General features: G+C 48.8%; 1 protein-coding gene across 2 annotated transcripts in view; it reads left to right on the forward strand.

The window, feature by feature from the left end:
- VEPH1 (ventricular zone expressed PH domain containing 1) overlaps positions 1-373 on the forward strand; it is an 81,345-nt gene extending 80,972 nt beyond the window's left edge. For both annotated transcript variants that reach the window (XM_074153717.1, XM_074153718.1), the window contains one exon: positions 137-373. In XM_074153717.1, the coding sequence (XP_074009818.1) occupies positions 137-373 (237 nt within the window). The remainder of the gene's footprint in view (positions 1-136) is intronic.
- Positions 374-10,945: the final 10,572 nt, after the last annotated feature.

Consider the following 10,945-nt stretch of genomic DNA (forward strand, 5'->3'; position numbering starts at 1 on the left):
TTTGGGAAGGCCCCATATTTCTGTTTGCCCACGTGGGCAATGTTTACAAGCCCGGCTCTAGAGACTTCAACTGTTTATTAAGACAGTGGAAGCTCTACCAGATGAACTGGTTGTGTCTGTCCTCCCTGTGTTTCAGAAAGACGACCCCGACGACTGCCCCATTGAGCTCAGCAAGGTGCAGAGCGTTAAAGCAGTGGCAAAGAAGCGCAGGGACCGCAGCCTGCCCCGGGCCTTTGAGATCTTCACCGACAGCAAGACCTATGTTTTCAAGGCCAAAGACGAGAAGAACGCTGAGGAGTGGCTTCAGTGCATCAACGTCGCCGTCGCACAGGCTAAAGAGCGGGAGAGCCAAGAGGCCACCACCTACCTGTAGAGTTGCTGGCACCTCCGTGGCCGTTCCAGTAAACCAAACGTGTCTGGCACCACTCCAACACAGTGCATCCCACTGCCATACTGTGTTGTACTCTTACCTCCAAAACAGGGCCATGGAAAACTGTGGGGGAGACCATCTGTTGGCAGGGGCCAGGGAGAGCTTTGTGCAGCACGAGAGGTCTAAGACATCAATGACCTTTCAGGTGATAGAGTGCTACCATGCAGGAGAGCTCCCTGGCACTTGGACATTTGCTGATATAGAAGCAGCTTCCACGTCCATGTGTGAAATTCAGTTTTTCTCTTCAGCCTAATGGCCTGCAGGCCAGGAGAGGTGGTTAGAAACAAACCCAGACCCTAACCCCTCAGCCTTTGCTTCTGAGATGCATGAGGTCTCAGTGGCTTTGAACACTGCCGAGATCATTTGAGCCCATAAGAACTTTCTGCTTTTCTCAATCACTTTCTGTCTGTAAAAAGATAATTTTTCTTCCTATTTAATCTCACTGTACTTTATCCTTTTACTGTTTATGTGTGTCTGCAGGGAAAAATCAGATTTGCTGCTTCTTTCAGGTTTGAGCAATTGAGCAATTTTAAAGATTTAATACTGCTGAAAAATAATTTTAAATATTTAACTGTTTTGATTTTCCCTCTTTTTCCTGCTTTTTTCCCCTTCTTAACTGAATGTAATTTAAAAAATGTATTTTTCTTTCTTTTTTAAAGTGTCTTCTCTGTTCTGTAGCTTTTCAAAATTTCTCCAAGACTGGGAAATTCCCAGTTTGCTTGATTTTCTTTGTCACTTTCAAATGATTGCGAAGTGGAGGAAGTGCTGTAGAAAAGACTGAAAGCAAAAAAGGCAAAGAGGGGGAAAAATGAATGATAAGTCTGCAGGTGAGTAAATGAACTCAGAGATCATTCAAGGCTGAGTAGAAATAATATTTGAAATTTTCCAACCTAGAAAAAATGTACCTTTTTGCAAAAAGTTGTTGAAAAAAAGGCGGAGCTAAGAAGGGGGGGAAAAATCAGGAAATAAAATGATCTGTAATGCTTTTCACTGTAATATGTATTTTCCACTCAGTAGCAGAGGGAGCCCACAGCTTGTTTGAAAGTTCCTTGCAGAGCATGGCAATATAATCTGCTTTCTGAGATGTTCTCTTGCCGACTTTCTGTAGTGTTTGCTGGGTGAGTTTTAGCTTTGACTTGGTGGCCAGAAGGGCATCAGGGGCCGGTGAGGGTGGCTGTGATGGCAGAGACCTGACAGGGGACATCAAAAGCACTTGGGGAACAGGGAGCAAGAGGAATGACCTGGGAAATAAATTCAGATTAAAGCCCATTGAGTGAAGCTAGCGCTGGTGCTGCCGAGTCAAGCCTGTTCTCAGTGGTCACCACGAGGTTTGCGTCTCATATCACAGCTCTCCGTTGAGATGCAGCTCGAATGACTGCACCCCTCTGGATTTACAGCTCAATTTTTCCACCATCCCAAACGTTCCCAACTCTTTTGATTTCATTGGGGCTGCTGCTGGTCGGTGGCTCTGAAAATGGGGACCAGGACAGCTCAGAAATGTTATTCCACCTGCGTTGAACTTCTCTTGCTTTGGGAAATCCACAATAGCGGCTGGAGCAGGGATGCTCCACTGCACCCGGGGAGCCCAGCTTCCTTCCCTTACCCCATCCTCGCTGCAGCGTGCATGGGGAGGAGAAGACGGGCATGAAGCTGAGCAGGGGCTGGAATAGGTACGGAGGGAGAGGGATCCAAGCGATTGAACTCGATGGTTTGGTGCCTGCTTAATTGATGAGGGTGTTGGGGGGGGTTTATGGCTGGAAGCTTGGAGTCTTGCAGCATGCCATGTAAATATTTAGCTTTGGAGTCTGATTAGTTGCCAGCACTGAGTGTTGCTGGTGTTTGTCTCTCCAGCCTGCCAGAGCTCTGTCATTTGTTACATTGACAGGTAAGATGCTAACATTTGGTAATGAGCATTTACTTGAATTACAATGAGAAAAAATTAGTTTATGGTACCATACGAGTGCCTGAGTTCCGCTGCCAGGTCAGAGCTAAGGGCTGCCCGGCCCCTCGCAGCTGGCAGCTCCAGAGAGGTATTTCTTAAGCTGATCCACCAAAGTACCATCAAAACTTTTGGGGAGAAATGACACAGACCTTGTAGCAGTACCAGTGCAATGAATTTCCATTTGCAGTGCAACAAAAATTAGGCTAAACTTTGAAAGGATGTTTGCTATTTCTGTGTCCCCCTTTTAAGTTGCCTGCACTCGTGGAGATGTCCGTGTTTCTTTGCTTGTTTTTTTCCCCATTATTTTTAATCCCCTCCGCTCCACTCTGGTGAGACCCCCCCCACTGCAGTGCTGTGTCCAGCTTTGGAGCCCTCAGCACAGGAAGGACATGGATCTGTTGGAGTGGGTCCAGAGGAGGCCATGAAGATGCTCAGAGGGCTGGAGCACCTCTACTGTGAGGACAGACTGAGAGACTTGGGGTTGTTCAGCCTGGAGAAGAGAAGGCTCCAGGGAGACCTTAGAGCCCCTTCCAGTCCCTAAAGGGGGCTTATAAGAAAGATGGGGACAAACTTTTTTGCAGGACCTGTTGCAATAGAACATGGGGAAATGGTTTTAAACTAAAAGAGGGTAGATTTAAGCTAGGTATAAGGAAGAAATTTTTTACAATGAGGGTGGTGAAACACTGGCCCAGGTTGCCCAGAGAGGTGGGAGATGCCCCATTCCTGGAAACATTCAAGGTCAGGTTGGACGGGGCTGAGGAGCCTGATCTAATTAAAGATGTCCCTGCTCATGGTAGGGGAGTTGGACTAGACGGCCTTTAAAGGTCCCTTCCCACCCAAACTATTCTATGATTCTATGAATCATTTCCCAGACCCGATGATGATGTTTCTGGGAGCCCTGGGGGACAGGCGTGCACCAGGGAACTGGCAGAACGATGCTGAGACCTTGTGCGCTGCTGCTCTGCTGTAGCGACGCGTGGGCAGGGTGCAGTGAGTGCAGGGTGGGAAATAAAAGCAAACAAGCTCAACATTGCTTGGGGACAGGATTAATCCAAGGTGACCAGGCTCTGACAGTGAACTTCTGGTGGAAGGAATGATGACACCAAGGCAGTGTGCCACCATGCTGCCCACCTGTAGTCCTGATACCACTTTCCCAAACCATCCCTCTGGCCTGGAGAGGTCCTCATCCCTGACCTATGGCACCCCGCTGTCTTCATCCTTCTCCTCGGCCACCAAGCACCAACTGGACTAATCCCAAATCATGTTTTTTCCAACTCTCCACATTTTTCCTAGATCCTCCTTCAGACAGTGAAACAAAACTAGTAATTCCTTCCTTATGCTCTTGCGCTCCTTCCCCGGCTCCTGCAGGAGTTCGTGTATGTTTGTTTTGCTTTGTTCAAGGGTCTCCAGTATTTCCTGAGACCTGGTTCCTCCCAGCTCTGATGGGCTGGATCCCTCCTCCAGCCCCGGGGACATCCTGCCCCAGGGACCTCTGCAGCATGTCTCAGCGAGTACTCCAGCCCAGGCTCCTAATGGGTGTTGAACAACTGACCTGGCACCCGTGCCCTGGAAGGTCAGCAAGCCCTGGTCTGAAAAGACAATATTTTATTTCCAACATTCCCATGCTGACTGAAGAAGGAAGTGCTGATAGATCACACCACGCGGCCAGCGGCTGAGAACAAAGCAGTCGCTGAAGCATTCCTGGATGACAGAAAATCAGGGAGAGCTTTAAAGCTGGCTATAGGTTTGTAGATCTAAAAGATAAATTTGCATTAACTCTAACAATGTCAGAGGGGAAAGAGAAGACCTCTGTCAATGGCCCGTGCAGTGCCTTAACCAGCTCCAGACTTCCTGATGCTCTCAGCGCTCCAGAGAAATGCTGAAATGTTCAAATTCCTGAAAATCCTTGTAGCAACTAAAATGTGGAGATGAGTGTTAGATCAGAGAATGCAGCAAAGTGATCAGAACAACTTTGTTAAAGCTAAATTTAGCTACAGAAAATATGGAAAGCCCATCCGGGACCAGTCTATCCAAGCAAGTCTGTGGATACCTGCGCAGGTCGCCTGGCCAGGCAGAGTCAGGTTCCCAGGTACCGAGCTCCGTCCCGCTCCATCGTTTACATGGAATCAGGCAAGGCGTGCTTTGCGCCAATAATACAGTATTATAATACCTACAACTTCTGTTACACTTCATGCCTCTAAAACACGTGAAGTCAAATACAAGCCTGATGCTGAAGACCAAAAGCAGGGGTTTTTTGGGACCCTTTTCGCCTATGACCCTTTATTTACTGTTGTGTCAGTGATAAGGGACGGTTTGTTCGGGTTGGTCAGGCACAGAATACGAAGCAGGCTTGACGCAGAGAGCCCGCTCTCCAGGACATCATAGAACATGTAGGGAGTGGAGAAGAACCCTACAGTAAATTGTGCATCGTGTCCATACAAACAGTGCGGGTCTGCAGACCAGACTCTGCTGCCTCTGGATGTAAGTGAAGCCGTGGAGCCAAACCTCAGTTTAAAGGCAACAGTGCAAGGGTAAGAAAAGACATACGATGGGAAATTTCCACGGCTCCTCTGGCAGACGAGGAAAGGAGATTTCAGTCATTGAATTTTTCAATACCTGGACCAATAAATCCTTACTTTACCCACAGGACACGCCATCGAGTCTAATGGGAATGAAGTTAATTCATAGGTGTGAACTTGTGGATTTATGGTCTTAAGTTCCAGAATGACATCCTTCACTAAACACTGAATTCACCCACCGAGGCACGCCTCTGGAGTTCAACGATACGGTAAGTTGGCCATTAAAAACATTTTTACAGACAAAATAGTCTGTATTTCTTAACTTGATGCCAAGTTTCAGTCTGCCACCTCTGCATTACACCATCAATTTAATGCACCTGCTTCTCCGTGTGTGCGTCTGTACAAACGAACGCATGTTGTCACCTCCCTGACAGAATACGGGGATGTGCTCGTGGGGGCTCAGCATCCACTTCACCATCAAGTGATTTCCAGGACTGAGTGGGAAACTCGAGTATGGGGCGAACGCGGCTCTGTTTCACCTGCTGTCTCAAGGCTTTGTCATCAGCACTTGGCTGTCACCAGTCGCTTACATCCTTCCTTTCGATCCCGACGTGATTGAAACAATATGGAATGCATAGCTATGGAGTTAGAGAGACCCCGGGTTCTGTGCCAAAATATAATTGCATAAAATAAGAAGCTTAGCCACACTTTTCCTGTCTTAAATTAAAACTTGGAATAAAATAAAAGAGAAATTCAGCTGGCAACTTATTCTAGGCATCCTTCTAAAAGGAGAAACGCAGAAATCATCAATCTAGTTATGATGAGAGCAGGGAGATTTAAAAGAAAAAATAAATTCCCACTGTTGCAAATTTTCTTCTCAAGCAAATATATAAATAGTTTTTATTGGTTCTTTTTAAAATAATATGCATCAAAACACTAGATTAAAATGGCGGCTGCCCTCTGAACAGGGAAGATGTTGGTAGTTCCTGCTGCGCTGCATTTTCTTGGTTTGTTTGCTCATCCCTTGCAGGAACCATCCCAGTCCCCCGTGAAGACCCTGTGGGGGCTCCCTGCGGCCCCGGTGGAGGGTCCCCGGGCAACCGAGTGTGTGTGGCAGCGCTCAGGAAAAAGGGATGCAAACCCCTCCTCAGCTGCAGCACCCGGACTCTGCCGAGCGTCCCCTCCTCTCTGCCAGGAAACAATCTCCCTTCTGCCTTACACAACTTTTGGTACAAAAGATGCCATTGTCCCTCTGGGGGGAGCAGTGAGTTCACCTTTGCTGAAGAACCCTGTTATTCAGCTGGTGTTTGCCAGAGGAAAGGAGCCTCGCTCCTACGGAGAGGGGGACAAGTGCCAACCCTGGCCATATAGGACACTAAACCCAGCTGGTATATCAGGTACCGCGTTCCCTCCTGCTCCCCAGGGGCAGCAGAAATGCCATTTCCACAGGCTTTGTGAGATCACACAAGCTCTGGTGGGGGTCCTGGCTGTGATGCTGGTTCTCAACCAGTGAGTCCCCCCGTTATGGCCAGGCATTGCCTCCCAGAGCCATGGCACAAGGTGACCTGGAGCCCAGGTGGCCAACGGGGATTGCTCCCAGCCCAAACCAACACCCTCCAGCCCTCTCTGCACACAGTGGGGACAGACTGAGGTTTAGGATCTAAACCTGAAGCTACAGCTAGAAAACCAAACCACAATCCAGACCTGAACACTCCTCAATGAGAGCAATTTCCAAATCTAACATGAGTTTTACAGATCAGCATAACTTCTCTAGGAACCGTAATTCCTCAAAATATTGGCTCCAGCTTACATGAACAATTTCATGTACGGACAATAATCCCCTTGTTCCTGGAAGAGTTGATGTCCACCATAATTTGGATGCTACATCACATGTATCTTTCAGGAATCCAAGTCTGGGTGAGTGTGTGGCCTCACAGTACACTCAAGAACAACTGGTATTTCAGCATCACTTCTTCGCCCGTCTGACGACACGACAACAAAGGAGAACAAGCTGAGGGCTTTGGCACAGAAGAGCTGGCTCACACCTCATGGGCCATAGACCAGCCCCATCACGTAGCACTTCTGCGGAAAGGACACGAGCGTGGGCCCCGTCTGCGGGCTAACACAAGGCGGGGTGGGAGCTGGCGAAACTGGAGCTGAGAGGGATGTCCAGCGGTGGGATGAGCTGGCTTCCAGCTGTGTGCGATGGCAACCGTCTGCAGTTACTTAAAGCACTGACCGGTGCGGTCCACGGGGGATCTCCTGGACCAAAGCCCTGCTGTGAATGGGAATTGGAGGGGATGAGGTCCCTCCCAGCATAAATTATTCTGTGATCTATAGCAGGGCAAGAGGATTGCCAAAAATGTATCAGCAGCTACCATCACTTCTTAAACGCGCTGCAAAGCGCTGCTGCGGCACTGCATAGCCCCTGGAGCCCTGCTACGCTGTATGGGTGCAGCTGCGGGTGATTCTCCTCCTGTGATGACTGCTCAGAGAAGAGCAAACAAAGAATAGCCCGCTCTGTAAGCAGCGTGGCTAGCGATGAGCTGCTGTGGAAAACTTTCTCATGGGGAAAATGTCTTCCCCTCTTCTCTCATGACCATCTTTCTTCCTGTGCTTGTTTTGTTTATCATAGAATCACAGAATGGTTAGAATTGGAAGGGACCTTAAAGACCATCCAATTCCACCCACCGCTGCCATGGGCAGGGACACCTCCCACTAGACCAGGTTGCTCGAAGCCCCATCCAACCTGGCCTTGAACAAACACCTCCAGGGATGGAGCAGCCACAGCTTCTCTGGGCAACCTGGGCCAGTGTCTCACGGCCCTCACAGTAAGAATTTCTTCCTGAGATCTAATCTAAATCTCCCCTCTTTCAGTTTAAAACCGTTCCCCCTCATCCTATTTCTCCACTCCCTGATAAAGAGTCCTTCCCCGTCTCTCCTGTAGCCTCTTTAGGGACTGGAAGGGGCTCTAAGGTCTCCCCAGAGCCTTCTCTTCTTCCAGGCTGAACAACCCCGACTCTCTCAGCCTGGCCTCACAGCAGAGGTGCTCCAGCCCTCTGATCCCTTCACTGCACCCGCTCCATCAAGTCCATGTCCTTCATGGCTGTTTGCATCTCTGTAAGCCTGAGATGAGTTTCTCCTGTGCAGACCCATGCCCCTGCAAGGACTCCCATCATTGAGAGACCCATCTGATTGCGAGGACTGACCGTGCCTGGCCTGGAGGCACGGTCCCTGGAGCAGGGACCCACAAGCACCCGTTTGCTGGGCATGCAGTGCTCAGGACGGCTGCTGCACCAGAGACGTGCAAAGTGCTGGACCCCTTCTGCTGCTGGCTCCCTTCTTCTTCTCCTCTCATCTCCAGAATATAGATATTACAGATTTCTTACCTTCCAACTTCCCACCCGTGTCTCGCATGGTCTGACTGCCTGTGGAGCAGCAAGGACTGGTTTCTCCATCCAGCCCTGGCCAGGAGCAGCGGGCAGCACAGTGGGTAAGACAAGAGCAGCGGACACTGGCTCTTGCGGCTGTTGCCCGGGCTGAGCTGCATCACGCGTCACACCACCGGTTCCAGCAGCTCAGGGCAACATGAAAAACAAACCTGTTCCATGGTAAAAGGTTTGTAACATAAATATGAAGGTTAATAATATTTAGCCAGACAAATGGTACGTAATCATTGATTTCTCCAACAAATTTAACTACTTTGTCTATCTCTCCGTTGCCCACAAGCAAATCATTCTTTGTTTCAAATATATTTGTTTATTATTCCCTGAAAAATTATTGTATTCCTTCCTGTGAAGTTTTTGGAAATGGTTGTTTCTGATCACTTGGCACCTATTCTGTGCTGGTCGGGTTTTGCTGCCCGAGCAGCTATTTCTGTGCCCGGACGGCAGGATCGTACCTTCTGCAGTCAGACGACAAACAGCAGCGGTCTGCCACAAACCTCCTTATTACATTGTTGTTTCCTCCCCAAGTGCTGAACTGCCCACGCTTGAAAATTCAAATTAAAATTTTGGACGTTTTTGCTGTGTTTACTAGGTCTCAAGCAGATCACATTCTCGAAACCAACCAAGCAACAATTTCCAAGGCAGCGCTGGGGGAGCGTGCCAGCGGGGCTGGCCGGGCCGTCAGCTCTCCCAGCCCCGTGCGCTTCCACGGGGCCGTTAGTCGCTCCTCTTGACGGTATTTCCTAGAAATATGAGCCATAGGTTGTACACTGACATTGCCTTCCCAGGGCTTGTTTATGAGAGCTGAGCCCAATTCTGGGAAGTTTTCCAAGGAAATTTTACCCTACAATTCCCTCCCGCCTCCCTGAACAAAGCGTTCCCCAGCGTGTTTGACAGGAACGGAATAAAACAGGCGATAAATGCTTAGGTATTGCATACAGGCATCACATGCAGCGTGGGTATAAATGGAATAAGCTGGACGTTATTTTTCCAGCTTTCCTGATTCCAAGCTCAGCAGCCCATGGGAATAACCTTGCCTGCTTCTTGTTGACAAGTCGTCTAATTCATCTCGATACTGATGACTAATACTCCTCGGGTAAAATCCTTGGCCCCACTGAGGTCAAATGCAAAACTCCTATTAACTCTAATAGGGCCAGAACTTTAATCAGGTTGTTGCCTGTCGTAGTGGTACCTTTACAGCTCCCTGCAACAACAGGGCTTGTCCAGCTGCAGAAACACAAGCCCTTCCCTCCCCACTGACAAACCTCAGCCACCAGCTTTGCAGTGAGCAGCGTTTGGGTGAGAAAAGCTGCTTCTTTCACTCCTACCACCATCGAGCATCACCCATGGCTTAAGCAATGTGGACCGGGGCTGCCTCACGCGGCAGCCGCCCCGTGGGACCCGTGGGATGTTGTCACCCTGCAACGTCGCTTCTCCTGCTTTGGGGCAGTCACCGTACTCCAGCTGGTTTTTCATGCTGAAATGGCAGGAAGAAGCAGGAAATAAACAAATTTTATGGGGTTGGTTTGATTTTCTTTCATAGAAACATGCCTGCACCAGTTAGGAAGCATTTATATTGCACCTCTGAAGGAACTGGACATTGATTAATTGGATGTCAAATTACAGCAACATTGAGTTGGCTCAATTATACTACAAATCTCCCTGTTGTCTAATTAGGTGAAGAAAGAAGCAAAATCAGACTTGATTCATTTGACTGCTTCACTGAAATGACCTGCAGCTTTCAAAATTGTTTGTGCTGGGGTTGGTCGTGTCAGGACCTGGATGTCACTGGCCAGTCCCACCTGGGACCCCTACCCCTGCCTCTGCCCAGGACCCCAGCGCAGCCCGAGGCCTCCGTCCTGCCCCAGCGATGCTGTAGGAGCCCATCCCAGCCCCACCGGGGGATCCCCCAGCCCCAGGGAGTCCTGGCAGGTTTCACGCAACCTCAGAACATCAAAAGATTTAGATTTATTTGCTTCTATAAATGCGAATACTCTAATATAACTGCCCTATCCATCTTCTGTGGGTATAAGGCATTCAAATGTAATCCTGGCATTTAATTAGCTGCAACTTTTAGTACACACTGAAATCACTTGGCTTTTTTAGGACAGAAATACCAATATGTTTAAGCAATAGCTATTGTTTAAGAGCCAAGTTTTGCCTGCTGATCTCTGCCTTCCACCCCTGCCCTTCACTTCTTCTGGCTCTTCCTCAACAGGGAAATCAAGGTGGACACGTGATTTCTGTCTGTCTTGCAGATAAAGCATGAGGAAACTGGAATCTCAGGGTCTCCTTACAACTAGGCAGTGCTTTTGCTGGCAGTAACGTCAGAGGAGATTGCTCATTGCGGTCAGTGGCGTTGCAGCCCACGGTCCCCCCGCCCAGGTGATGCTGAGCGGCTGCCTCTTCCCTGATTCAACTGTGCAGCGCATGGTTAAAGATCATTAAAAAAACATAATCACAGAAGGGACGGCAACGCCTCCAGGTTAGGAGCAAAAGGACCTGTTTTCTAGTTACTGGCAGTTATTCATGGAAAATATGTGTACACGTAAGAAGGTCCTTTGTTTTTACTTATTTTTTTGTAAAAGATAACTTTGCATTACCACCT

The sequence above is a fragment of the Numenius arquata genome, chromosome 9, assembly GCF_964106895.1.
Source record: "Numenius arquata chromosome 9, bNumArq3.hap1.1, whole genome shotgun sequence".
NCBI classification, from domain to species: Eukaryota; Metazoa; Chordata; class Aves; order Charadriiformes; family Scolopacidae; genus Numenius; species Numenius arquata.